Source organism: Perca flavescens, chromosome 1 (assembly GCF_004354835.1).
Source record: "Perca flavescens isolate YP-PL-M2 chromosome 1, PFLA_1.0, whole genome shotgun sequence".
In the NCBI taxonomy this organism is placed as follows: Eukaryota; Metazoa; Chordata; class Actinopteri; order Perciformes; family Percidae; genus Perca; species Perca flavescens.
The window spans coordinates 9462081-9476066 of record NC_041331.1 but is presented as its reverse complement, the minus strand read 5'-3'; the positions used below and the strand labels follow the sequence as shown (position 1 = coordinate 9476066).

Here is a 13986-nt window from a genome sequence, read left to right as displayed (position 1 = left end):
ACAAAATGAACCACCTCCTGCCTGTGTACAAACCACTGGTCTGCAGGCAGCCAGCTGTCCCAAACACTGTGAAGAGATGGTCTGATGAGGCTTGTGAAGCCTTAAAAAGGGGAGGACATTCACAGTCTCACACATTGTATAACAGACTATATCAATTTCTGTGTGGAAAACGTCGTATCGACCAGAACTGTACGGTGTTTTCCCAACAATAAACCCTGCATTACTCCTGACATAACGACTTTTCTTAAGGAAAAAGGAGGATTTTTGGGTCAGGAAATGAAGAGGAACTCAAGATGATACAGAGGGAACTGAGAGGGAAGATCAGAGAGAGAAAAAAACGCTACAGGAGGAAGATGGAGGATCAGCTGCAACGTAAGAACACCAGGGAGGTCTGGAAAAGCCTTAAAACTGTCTCAGACTACAAAGAACCAAAACCTCAGACTGTGGGGGACACAAATTGGGTGAATGATCGGAATCTTTTTTTCAACTGATTTGATGTGTCATTTACCCCTCCCCCTGTCCAGTCCTCCCTGCTGCAGCAAACACCACTGTCTGCACCCACTGGGGTTTGTCACACCCACGCCATCACTTCCCTACGGAGCCCCAGAGGTGACATGGAGAAAAAAAAAAAAAATCATGTACTGGGGGCAAACACTAAACTCGAGATCTCGACTTTCAAACTTGAGATCTCGACTTTCAAACTCGAGATCTCGACTTTCAAACTCAAGATCTCGACTTTCAAAGTTATCCAGATGTCAGCGGGAGACGGAGATTTCCGTGGCTGGCGGCAGCGTCTCTTCCCCCAGGCAGGAACACAGCTTTGCCTCGTTGCTGCACCGGTCCCTGCTGATCCAGATGGCAGCGGTAGGCAGAGATTTCCGTGGCCGGCGGCAGCGTCTCTTCCCCCGGGCAGGAACACAGCTTCTCCTAGCTGCGTGGTGTTGGCCACCGGCAAAGGCAATGGAACTTCCCGCCGAAATCGACGTATAGGTCGTCCTGGACTACGTGGAAGATCCTCCCGATCACCACTGTGTCTTTGACCGGTCCCATCTGGATCAGCGGGGACCAGCGCAGCAGCAAGGCATAGCTCCGTGGCCGGCACCAGCGTCTCTTCCCCTGGGCTGCCCCAGACTTAAACCCCATTGAGCTGGTTTGGGATGAACTGGACAGAAAAGTGAAAGCAAAGCAACCTACAAGTGCCACACATTTATGGGAACTTCTGCAACAGAGTTGGGAAGAACTTTCTGAAGAATATTTGATTTCCATTGTAGAAAGAATGCCCCGAGTGTGTTCAGCTGTTATATCTGCCAAAGGGGGCTACTTTGATGAGTCAAAAATTTAGAATACATTTTGGTTTATAAATTGATTACATGATTTCTTTAACTTAAATTGTTCATTTGTTCTATTCTGTCATTTCAGAGTACAATAAGACATTGAACTGCATGAATTTCAATAAAAATCTGGTAAAATTGGGGTGTTCTAAAACTTTTGACCGGTAGTGTACCTGTAGCAAGCTCCTTCGTAGTAACAAGCGGTAAAAAAAACATTGAAGAGGAGCTCCACGCCACACAGCGCGATTGCTAGTTGTTTAAGCCGCTACAGACATCCATCACAGCTCGGTCGTATCAGCGCCTTTTAGTAGATGGGTTGAGCCGCAATAGAGTTCCTCAACACCGGGTCCGGTGCCCCATGGTGCTCTGTCAGGTCAGCAGTAGTTTGTGGTTCAGTTATCCGAGAATAAGTGACTTTGAGCACCATGAGCTGCCGGTCATTTTGGCGGAGATTACGGTTAAGTAAGTAATGAAACGACTAGTTAAGAAAATAACTAATATTAGCCGCTTTCACTGCCATGTTGTTTGTTTATCTCCATGGCAAATGCGTGGAGGGAGGGCTGGGCCCATTCGGAACTACGGGAGACCAGATGGGACCGTCAGTGAATGTTAAGGAGAAAAAACAACACTCGATTGGCAGCCGCTTAGTTTGCTTATGCCTCGGGCCGGCTTTGTCTACAGCCCCGTGGCACTGTCATCCCACCTGATGAAGACTCTGGAAAGGCTGGTCCTGGTCCATCTCTGCCCCCTGGTGGACCCACTTCAGTTTTCCTATCAACCTGGCACTGGAGTGGATGATGCCATCTTATACCTTATCCACAAATCTCATGTTCTATGATTTCTTCAGCGCTTTCAACAACATCCAACCAACGCTTCTGAGGGAAAAGTTGGAGCGGACGGGGGTGGACTTCCACCTCACTGGATTGATATTGGACTACCTCACCAACCGACCTTAGTTTGTAAGGAAACAGGGCTGTGTGTCTGACACAGTTGTCTGCAGCACAAGGGCCCCAAAAGGAACAATCCTGGCCTCGTTCCTGTTCACCCTCTACACTGCAGACTTCACCTATCACTCAGGAAACTGCCACCTACAAAAGTTCTCTGACTCCGCAGTTGTTGGCCTCATTGCAGATGGGGACGACAGGGAGTACAGAGAACTTAACAAAGACGTGGACTGGTGCCAGCAGAACCACCTCCAGATCAATGCTGGGAAAGACGAGGTGGTAGTGGATTTACGCAGGAGCAAACACTCTCCACCTCTGCCGGTGAACATCCTTTTTTGGGGGTGCAGGGGGCACTCCTGAGGACATTTTATGACTCTGTGGTGGCATTAACCATTCTCTATGGAGTGGTTTGCTGGGGCAGTGGCATTGCAGTGGCAGACAGGAAAAGACTGGGCAGGTTGATTAAGAAGGCCAGCTCTGTTCTTGGTTGCCCCTTTGATGCCGTGGAGGTGGTGGGAGACAGGAGGATAGTGGCTAAATTATCCTCCATGATGGACGACTCCTCCCACCACATGCAGGACACTCTGTCAGCACTTCTGTACAGCTCCTTCAGTGAAAGGCTGCTGCACCCGCACTGCGTCACAGAGAGATACTGCAGGTCTTTCCTGCCTGCTGCTGTCAGACTCTACAATCAGCACTGCTCCCAGTAGACCACATGGACAAAACACACACACACCAGGACTGATAAAACGTGCAATAAAACATGTGACTGTGCAATATTGTAAATCAATTTTACTATTTTAATATGTATTCTCTTTAATTATAGTTATTGTGTGTTAACATGTGTATTCTACTTTTCCTCTTATCTGTTGCTGCTGCAACTGTGTGGATTTCCCAATTGTGGGATTAATAAAGGATTTTGAATCTTGAAAAAACAGTTTTTTTCTTTTCAAGCCTGTTTTAATAAAATGGTCATCTGCTCCAGGCAGGCACACGCAATGTTCATGTTACTTACACTGCTGCATGTAGCTACATGCTGAGGTCAGGGAAACCTGTAATCTTGGTTGCAGATGTTGTCATTTTTGCCCCAATGTGGGATCACATTCCTGCTGATTGTGTTGTTTTTGGTTGGAAGCCGCTATACTGTAAGTAATTTTTGACGGTAGAAAGTGTACACGGTAGATTCAAGAGATTGTGTTGCCATTTGCACAGGTACAGATTGATCATAGAGCCCAGAAATGAAATTAAATGCATTAAGAATAGAATGATATTAATATACAATTGATACATGATATAATAAAGGAAATGTATTAACTGCATGTAGTTTGAAGTATTTGAAGTAAATGAAAAAGAAAATTTAGAGATTGAAAAAAGATTTTCATACTAATTAACATTTGCAGTATACTATACAGTTATTTTCATGTTATATGTTGTGGATGGTCATTGACATTTTATTATGGGTCATGAACAAATATTGAAAATGTGTTGGAACCCTGTATAAAGTTCATGTCTTTCTTTGTCTCTCTCTTTCAACATCACGTGTAGGTCAACAGATGGGTGTCCCTCAAGCTGTGTGACATAGGTGAGAACAAAGTAGGATACTTTATTGATTATGTTGTAGCAGGTATACACATGCAATAAAAGATATAGAAATGCATTGATTTCTTTGGAAGCCAAAAAGTGCCATCCTTGCAACAATTTATTTTAATGCCGTTATCATAATCATTATTTCGTTATATTAATAAAAGAGCTTTGTTATCTAGACCCACTGGGTCGTTGCTGACCTGTTATGATAATTTGGTTTGTTTTAGCATTGTGCATTAAAATACAAAAGTCTTCTTTTATTCAATAATTCAATACATTTTACGGAAACCATGAGCATTAAAGCATGGTTAATTCATATTTACCGGAATAATAAACAAATGAAAGTCTATCAAGGTATCCATATACAGTAGGACTGTTTTCTTTATTGATAGAGTGTGAGAATGCTTGATTTTCAGTATGGATGTAGTCAGAAATGTCCTCAACGCAAATGTATCGTTATTAGGATTTTTATTTCACCAACCCCAAAATCAAAGAATAAAGACATTTTCCTCATGATTTAGTGGTATTTTCTTTTTAATTTATAAGGGACACAGGTAACATGTTTTATTTTTATGTTTTATATCTCATGAATATAATGCAATTATTCTTATTTCCGTATTTTGTATATGCTCTTAGTTAACACCTTATTTTGAAAACTGGACCGTAGTTACACATCGTATCCTTAGGCTAACTTCACCAAGTCCATCACCGTCAGTTCGATCTAGGCCGTTTGAATGCATTTACTGTCTGCTGATTTGACCATTAAGATGCGAATGACAGTGCATGACTGGAATGGCACTCCTGATCTCTGATTAACATTAAGTAGGCCCTAATTAAAGGAGATATTCTTTTGTTTTCTCTTGATATTGGGTTGATTATCTTATTTTGTTTAGATACAAAATCATGATCTCGAGATTATGGCATTAAAAAAAGCAAGCAGAGCCTTTGTCAGCTTCCATAGATTTCGCCATAGATTAAAAACGAAGTCTACTCAAAATATCAAAATACATTCTAATTTTAAATTTAAGACAAAATCAAATATTTAAAGCCATTTTCATATGCTTTTTGTGTGTGTTTGTTTTCAGAGAAGACAAATTCATTTGCTGCCACAGAGAGGAGCTTTACAGTCAAGATGTTCACCTTCCAGTTCTTCACTCTCTTCTCCTCACTCTTCTATGTGGCCTTCTTCCTGGGCAGGTACTGTCCGTCCGTCCGTCCGTCATCAACTTTGCCATATCTCGGCCAAAATAAATGCTATCAACGCAAAACTTTAGATTCTTGTTTGCCATGACCCTCTGGAGGTGCCCCACACATGAAAATTGGCCACTAGGGGCGCTACAAGTACAAAAAGTTTATATCTCATGAACGGCTCATCCGATTTTTACAAAATTTGATGGTTACCATCTAGGGACACTCTTGAGGCCACCCCTACAGTGGGGTACTGATTGGTGAAAGTGGGCATGGTCTATGGGACCCACGTTTAGATTCACTACTTACACTAATGTGAACAACTTGGACACGTGGAAGGTTGGATGGATCCTCATAGACGATAGGTTGATGATGGACTCAACCTCAAAGGGACCCAAATACCGGGGCGACAGTTTACGGGACTCGGGAGTGCACAGGGGAATATTTCTGGAAGAGAGACAAACTTTCTGACCCGGTTGGAACTGGGGAGCAGAAATCCTGCCTCTGTCCGCCACTCTCTTATGCCGCTCAGTGGTCTGGAGAAGAGCCTCACTGGTGACATCCCAAACCTTGCGGCAGCGGACAAAGGTTTTCTTAAACCGACGGGACGGCCAGTTCCTTCTTCTGCGATGGTAACAAAGGAGGTTGGTATCCCAAAGACACCTCGAATGGAGAAAGGCCGGTGGCAGAGGAGGCGAGGGAATTGTGGGCGTACTCAACCCATGGGAGATGTTTAGCACGAGTGGAAGAATTCTGAGCTGCCACACAGTGAAGAGCAGCCTCCAGGTCCTGATTGGTTCTCTCAGTCTGGCCCTTGGACTGTGGGTTGAAACCTGAGGAGAGGCTGACAGCGGCACCCAGAGCAGAACAGAAATCTTTCCACAAGCGAGAAATAAACTGTGGGCCTGTATCGGAAACAATGTCCACATGGGGACCGAATACATGTAGGACAAAGAGGTCAGCTGTCTCACTGGCAGACGGTAATTTTGGTAATACAACAAAATGGGAACAAAATCCACGATGGTAAGTATTGTGTCATTACCTTCAGACTTTGGAAGACCAGTGACAAAATCCAAAGCCACATGGGACCAGGGATGACCTGGGACTGGGAGAGGATGCAACAGGCCCGAGGGAGACTGGTGAGATTCTTTATTCCGAGCACAGATGGAACGTTCCGCCACATAGGACATCAGCTTCGACGGACGGCCCCCAGAAGTGTCTTTTGAGCAGTGACAGCGTACGGTTCATACCGGGGTGACAGGAGAAGCGGGAGGTGTGGATCCAGTTAAGTACTTGAGACCGTACGGCAGAGGGGACAGAGTAGGTTGGGGGGGTCCATCGGCCGGCCCAGGTTCTGTTTCTTCTGCCGTCCTGACCAGGGACTCAATCTCCCAACGGACAGATTCAGGGTTACTGGTCTCTTCAGAGTCTGTGAACTGGCGGGAGAGAGCATCAGGCTTGATGTTACATGTGCCAGGACGGTACGTTAAAAACATTAAACCTGCTGAAAAAACCGGCCCATCTGGCTTGATGAGAGTTTAGTCTCTTGGTTGACTGGATGTAGGCCAGCCAATGCCTCCACTCCTCCAAGGCCAGCTTGACTGCAAGTAGCTCCCGGTTTCCCACATCATAGTTCTTCTCTGCGGGGGATAGTTTCTTAGAGAAGTAAGCCACAGGATGAAGCTTTGTATCTGTGGGTGAGCGTTGAGACAAGACTGCTCCCACCCCAGAATCAGAAGCATCCACCTCCACAATGAACTGCAAACTGGTATCAGGATGAATCAAAGTGGAGAACAGTGTCTTTAGAGTACTCACGGCCAACTCTGCTTATGGTGACCATGGGAACAGAACCATGGGGGAGGTGAGCTTAGTCAGGGGGGCTACCACTCAGCTGAAGTCTTTGATGAAGCGGCGGTAAAAATTGGCAAAGCCCAGAAAACGTTGCAGCTGTTTCCGTGATGTACAGTACAGGCCAAAAGTTTGGACACACCTTCTCATTCAATGAGTTTTCTTTATTTTCATGACTATTTACATTGTAGATTCTCACTGAAGGCATCAAAACTATGAATGAACACATATGGAATGATGTACTTAACAAAAAAGTGTGAAATAATTGAAAACATGTCTTATATTTTAGATTCCTCAAAGTAGCCACCCTTTGCTTTTTTGATAGCGCTGCAAACCCTTGGTGTTCTCTCAATAAGCTTCATGAGGTAGTCACCTGAAATGGTTTTCACTTCACAGGTATACCTTGTCAGGGTTAATTAGTGGAATTGTTTCCCTTATTAATGGGGTTGGGACCATCAGCTGTGTTGTGCAGAAGTCAGGTTGATACAACTGTTAGAATTCATATTATGGCAAGAACCAATCAGCTAAGTAAAGAGAAACGAGTGGCCATCATTACTTTAACAAATGAAGGTCAGTCAGTCCGAAAAATTGCAAAAACTTTGACTGTGTCCCCAAGTGCAGTCGCAAAAACCATCAAGCGCTACAACGAAACTGGCTCACATGAGGACCACCCCAGGAAAGGATGACCAAGAGTCACCTCTGCTGCTGAGGATAAGTTCATCCGAGTCACCAGCCTCAGAAATCGCAAGTTATCAGCAGCTCAGATTAGAGACCAGATGAATGCCACACAGAGTTCTAGCAGCAGACACATCTCTAGAACAACTGTTAAGAGGAGACTGCGCGAATCAGGCCTTCATGTTCAAATAGCTGCTAGGAAACCACTGCTAAGGAGAGGCAACAAGCAGAAGAGATTTGTTTGGGCCAAGAAACACAAGGAATGGACATTAGACCAGTGGAAATATGTGCTTTGGTCTGATGAGTCCAAATTTGAGATCTTTGGTTCCAACCGCCATGTCTTTGTGCGACGCAGAAAAGGTGAACGGATGGTTCTATGCTATGCTTCTATGCTTGGTTCCCACCGTGAAGCATGGAGGAGGTGTGATGGTGCTTTGCTGGTGACACTGTTGGGGATTTATTCAAAATTGAAGGCATACTGAACCAGCATGGCTACTACAGCATCCTGCAGCGACATACCATCCCATCCGGTTTGCGTTTAGTTGGACCATCATTTATTTTTTAACAGGACAATGACCCCAAACACACCTCCAGGCTGTGTAAGGGCTATTTGACCAAGAAGGAGAGTGATGGAGTGCTGCGCCAGATGACCTGGCCTCCACGGTCACCGAACCTGAACCCAATCGAGATGGTTTGGGGTGAGCTGGACCGCAGAGTGAAGGCAAAAGGGCCAACAAGTGCTAAGCATCTCTGGGAACTCCTTCAAGACTGTTGGAAAACCATTTCAGGTGACTACCTCTTGAAGCTCATCAAGAGAATGCCAAGAGTGTGCAAAGCAGTAATCAGAGCAAAGGGTGGCTACTTTTAAGAAACTAGAATATAAGACATGTTTTCAGTTATTTCACACTTTTTTGTTAAGTACATAATTCCACATGTGTTCATTCATAGTTTTGATGCCTTCAGTGAGAATCTACAATGTAAATATTCATGAAAATAAAGGAAATGCATTGAATGAGAAGGTGTGTCCAAACTTTTGGCCTGTACTGTAGGTGTAGGCCACTCAGTAACCGCTCTTATCTTTTCTGGATCTGGTAAAACTTGCTCCCGCTCAACAATAAAACCCAGGAAGGGGACTGATTGACGGTTAAACTCACACTTCTCTGCTTTTACATACAGTTTGTTCTCCAAGAGGCGTCGGAGGACCTGATGGACGTGGGAAATGTGTTCTTCGTGGGACTTGGAAAAAAACAAAATATCGTCTAAGTAGACAAACACAAAACAGTGGAGGAAATATCTTAATACATTGTTTACCATGGACTGAAAAACTGCAGGGGCGTTGGTGAGACCGAATGGCATGACGAGGTACTCAAAGTGAGCAAGAGGAGTATTAAACCTCATTTTCCATTCGTCCCCCTGTCTGATCCGGACAAGATGTTAGGCGTTACGCAGGTCGAGTTTGGAAAATACGGTGGCACCCTTAAGGGGTTCAAACGGCGAGTTAATGAGAGGCAGGGGATATGTATTCTTGACCGTGATGTTATTAAGTCCTTGGTAGTCAATGCAGGGGCGTATATTATCTTATCCTTCTTTTCAACAAAAAAGAAACCAGCACCTACAGGGGATGATGAGGGACGGATGAGGCCTGAAGCTAGGGAGTCGCCTTTGTAGGTCTCCATTGCTTCCCTCTCAGGCCGGGACAGATTGTAGAGCAGGCTAGAAGGCAAGGGGGCTCCAGGCAGTAGATCAATGGTGCAATCATATGGTCTGTGAGGTGGTAAAGAGAGTGCCTTGGTCTTGCTGAACACCTCAGTTAAGTCCAGGTATTCCTCGGGGACAGACAAGAGATCAGGGGGTTTGTCTGGAGGAACAGGGGAACTTTCAGAGGGCAGAATAGCAGATCCGAGACACACAGAACGACAGTGAGTGCTCCAACTGTGGATCTTGTTATGTTGCCAGTCAATATGGGGATTGTGAAGGCTAAGCCAGGGGAAACTGAGGATCAGTGGGGAGGTTGAGGAGGTAACTACTTTAAACTGAATAGTTTCTCTATGATTGCCGGACAGAATGATCCAGAGTCAATTAGAGCAGATAATGGACTTTTTTCACAGCAGACATTTTGACTTGTCATAGTAGGAAAAGCACAGCTGAAATTGATAACCTTAACAATGGCTCAATTCCATCAAGTGTCCCAGTAAGCTATTACAGTGAGTCAGCGTGCACAATACCAGGGCCTCTCCTAAGTGGAATGCAGCCATCATTAATGGTTTTGCATACACCTGTGCTTTTCCTACTATGACATGTCAACATGTCTGCTGTGAAAAAGGTCTATGGAAGAGACAGATTTTTGAATTGGAGTGTAACTGGGATTACTAGTTGGGGAGCTGTGGGTTCCAAATTAGGAGTAGGGCTCGCAAGTACAACCACATTTACCTGTGAGCCTTGTCTTTTGGCCGAACTGGGCAATTGGCAAGGAAATGAGTGTCGTCCCCACAGCACATGCACTCACCCGCCTGAATGCGCTGTAGTCTCTCTGCTGGGGACAGTTGAGCACAGCCCAGCTGCATGGGCTCGTCTTGTTCCTTAGTTGAGGAAGCAGAAGTGGGTGAGCGCTGTCCAATAGGACGTGTGGCCCGGATGGTTGAAAGTGAGAGATCTCCACCCGCAGTGTGAGCCCTACCGCTCCTCTCCCGTAGCCTGTTATCAATCTTTATAGCAAGGGAAACGAGAGAATAAAGATAAGTTGGCTCATCTCGGACAGCTAGTTCATCCTTCACTGTGTCACTCAAACCATTTCCGAACGCTCCCTGAAGAGCCTCCTCATTCCACTTGGAATTGGCAGCTAATGTCCAGAATTGCCACACTGCCCGTGCCCTTCCTCAGCTTCAGGAGTCTCTTGGAGGCATTACAGACATGGTCCGGGTGGTCAAACACAATTCTTAATTTGAGAGAAAGATAAGATAAACCTGCAATCTGCTGATTAGTACAAACCCCCTCTGCCCAGACTAGAGCTTTTTCCCTGAGACATCCTAAAGCAGGGGTGGCAAACCTGTGGCTCTTGAGCCACATGCGGCGCTTTGCCTGCTCCTTTGAGGCTCTTACTGTGTGGCTGGGGGCTGTGTTATTGGTAGATATATTTTTTACTTTTTGAAACATTTCAGATAAGTTTAAAAAAAAAAAGCATTTGAATGATACATTTGCCAATTATTTTAAAATAAAAAATAATGCAGCAGAGTTTTTTTATGGACAGATTCTGCAACCTGAGGAAAAAAAGCGGCCACAGATCACCTTCCTCATTAACCCTTTTACTGCTGATTGTTTGAAAGCCCCTCTAGTGACAAATGAGTGAAAGAGTGGCCACAACAGAGTACAACCAGACTTAAAAAGGATTGTGGATAACAAAGACTGTCAGGTTTCCCACTGAGTCAATCTAAGTAAGAAAAAAAAAAACTATGAAAACTGCTATGTATTATGACTTTCATTAGATCTGGAAGTCACTGTTGCTGTGTATGTGTTGTGTGGCTTTGGATGGCTCCTCCCCTAACGCATGCAATCTCACTCCAAACTTTGATAAAACTTGAGAACCCTGGATACCGCATTGGCTGCCATTTTCAGACAGACATGCTATCATATTGCTTGTGTGTCTATCCACAATTAAAAAATTAATTTCTCGTTTAATTTCCAAACGATTTTCAAGCAGTTTGCTTTGCTACAAAAAAGACATGTATTTATGATACAGTACACTTGGTTGAATTAAAAATACGGGTTTTCAAACCAAAATACCTTATCTTGTGTAGATAGTAACAGTACGCGGCTTTAAGCCTTTATATAATTAAACGTGTAAGTTAAAAAAAACAATTCAGCATTCAGCAAAATTCAACAGCTTTGGGCTGAACTGCAGTCCTCGAGTGGCCGCTTGAGGCATGTCAATCCTCATAGTCCTCAACTTATCAGCTGAAATAAACGGCATGGTTCCAAAAACGGTTCCGGTCTCTATAGCTAATTTCACCCTTCATAACAACTGTACGGGTTTGAAGTTTTATATAACTCACCCGTCTAAATAATATTAAGGCTAAAAGTTGCGTATACTGTTACTGTCTACACAAGAAAGGGTATTTTGTTATCAAAACACCGCTTGAAAACCGTTTGGAAATTCAGCAAGAAATTATTATTTTAATGTGGATAGAGATCCTGCCTCGATAGACATAGGCTACATGCGAGCGGCATGTCTGTCCCAAAATGGCAGCCACGTTGACGTATCGCTCAAATGAACAGCAGCGGCCAATGCGGTATCTACGTACATATATCTACGCCAAGATCAGCTCTTTTGTCCGAATATGGCGACGGTCAAAATGCTAAATGCTGGGCTATAGAATGGCAGTCCGCAAACCAATGGGTTTGTTTCTTCTCAGATTTCTGTGTTTACTGTGTCTACTATGTAAGTTGAGATGGCTACAGCTCATTCGTTTAAAGCTCCACCTTTTTATATATAGTTGCTTGTATTGTTGTTAAACTAGAAAATCTGTCTCCAGTTTAGAGTTTAGTTTAGATGGTTAAATGTTGATTGTTGATGTGAAGCTAATGTTTTGTTGTCACAGGATAAACGGCCATCCGGGGAACTATGTGCGTATCGCTGGATGGAGACTGGAGGAGGTGAGGAGATTTGAGGACACTTTTTAGCTTTTAGTCATTTATACAGCATGCATGCACGCACCACAGTACTAACCCTTAGATGTGTTCTGTGTGTGTTATAGTGCCATCCTAGTGGTTGTTTGACAGACCTCTTCATCCAGATGGCTGTGATCATGCTGCTCAAACAGACTCTCAACAACATCTTTGAGTTTACTGGGCCGTGAGTTTTCATTCTTAAAGTGCTGTGTTTTCATTCAACATCTCCTGTAGGCAGGAGGTGGTGATAAGTTAGTGTCCAGTCCTACATAGTGTCAACCCAGAACTCTTTGGAAAACAAAGTGTAAACATGTCAGACTTTGCATTCATGTGAACATGTTGTGTTTTCCAGCTGGTTGAAGAACTGTCTGAGTAGAAACCATGCAAAGAAGCTGGAGAGGAAGTGTGGTCACTGTTACAGGAAGGCCTGCCGTGATGAACAGGGACGTGTTGAACCATGTGACATCTGCAAACTTCGGGACTGGCTGCGTAATTACCACCTGGCAAACACGGATGCCTTCAGTCTGTTCAATGAGTACTTGGAGATGGGTAGGTCCACAGTCTCCCCCTGACCCTCACACCTTAAAACCTGACTCACTAGGTTGATAGTATCCTTGCACAAAGTCCCGACAGTACCCTGACTAAGACATGTTAGCACTAGTGTTAGGGTTAGTTATTTTTAGTAGTGTTAGTTATCATTAGGGTTAGAGTTAGGTTTGGAGAGGGATGGGCTACACTCCAAGAATTTAGTCCATGGTACAAGTAAAACTGAATATAAAAATCAGTGCCCTGTCCAATCCTCTTGGTTTTGTTCAGGCGCAAGTCTTGGCATGCTTGAGTGAACCAGTCCTTGCTGCATTATTAGCGAACAGCATGTCCAGGATGATAAGTGGTCTGTCCTTTGCTTTCATTCGAGTAAAGAGTTTACCGGTGATTCTGGGTAGACAGATGACACTGTAGTTGTTACAGTTGCTCCAGTCTTCCTTGTTATTGTACAGAGTGACGATATACACTCACCTTAAAGATTATTAGGAACACCTGTAAGATTTCTCGTTAATGCGATTATCTAATCAACCAATCACATTGCAGCTGCTTCAATGCATTTAGGGGTGTGGTCCAGGTCTAGACAATCTCCTGAACTCCAAACTGAATGTCAGAATGGGAACAAAAGGTGATCTAAACAACTTTGAGTGTGGCATGGTTGTTGGTGCCAGACGGGCTGGTTTGAATATTTCCCAATCTGCTCAGTTACTGGGATTATTTTTTGCTGTTTTAAATGTCTTATGTATCTGTAGCAGGTCCCGACTAGGTCTCTGCTGGCAGATATATAGATAACCCTCTGATAGGAGTGCTCTGGAAATATTAGAAATATTACAAAGAAATCAGTGACGCAGGACAACAGTTGCTCATTCTCCATTCATTTATTTTCAACTTCATTTTAACTTCGTATCTGCAATCATGAATTATTTTCTGTTATTTTTGTCTGCTTTGCGTTGAAGCACAGGTTATATCCACATTTGGATAACATGAAGCCATATATTCTTCAAAGGTCTGTTTTCACATAAATTATCCTCTCATATTTCCAAACATTAACTTATCAAAATCTGTATGAAACCAAAAACAAACATTTTCCCTTTAAATCACATTTTTGGTCTATCATCAATCATATCTGCACTTCTTCCTTTAGACATCTGTCCTTTTTGTTCTCTTACCCAAAGAGTATTTTTGTAATAACTGTATATTTACACAGA

The 13986-nt window shown here is 43.8% G+C and overlaps 1 protein-coding gene across 2 annotated transcripts in view; it reads left to right on the top strand.

The window, feature by feature from the left end:
- ano9b (anoctamin 9b) overlaps nucleotides 1–13986 on the top strand; it is a 58904-nt gene that overhangs the window by 37486 nt on the left and 7432 nt on the right. For both annotated transcript variants that reach the window (XM_028577627.1, XM_028577618.1), the window contains 5 exons: nucleotides 3821–3857; nucleotides 4945–5056; nucleotides 12166–12220; nucleotides 12322–12419; nucleotides 12588–12784. In XM_028577627.1, coding sequence (XP_028433428.1) covers nucleotides 3821–3857; nucleotides 4945–5056; nucleotides 12166–12220; nucleotides 12322–12419; nucleotides 12588–12784 — 499 coding nt within the window. The remainder of the gene's footprint in view (nucleotides 1–3820; nucleotides 3858–4944; nucleotides 5057–12165; nucleotides 12221–12321; nucleotides 12420–12587; nucleotides 12785–13986) is intronic.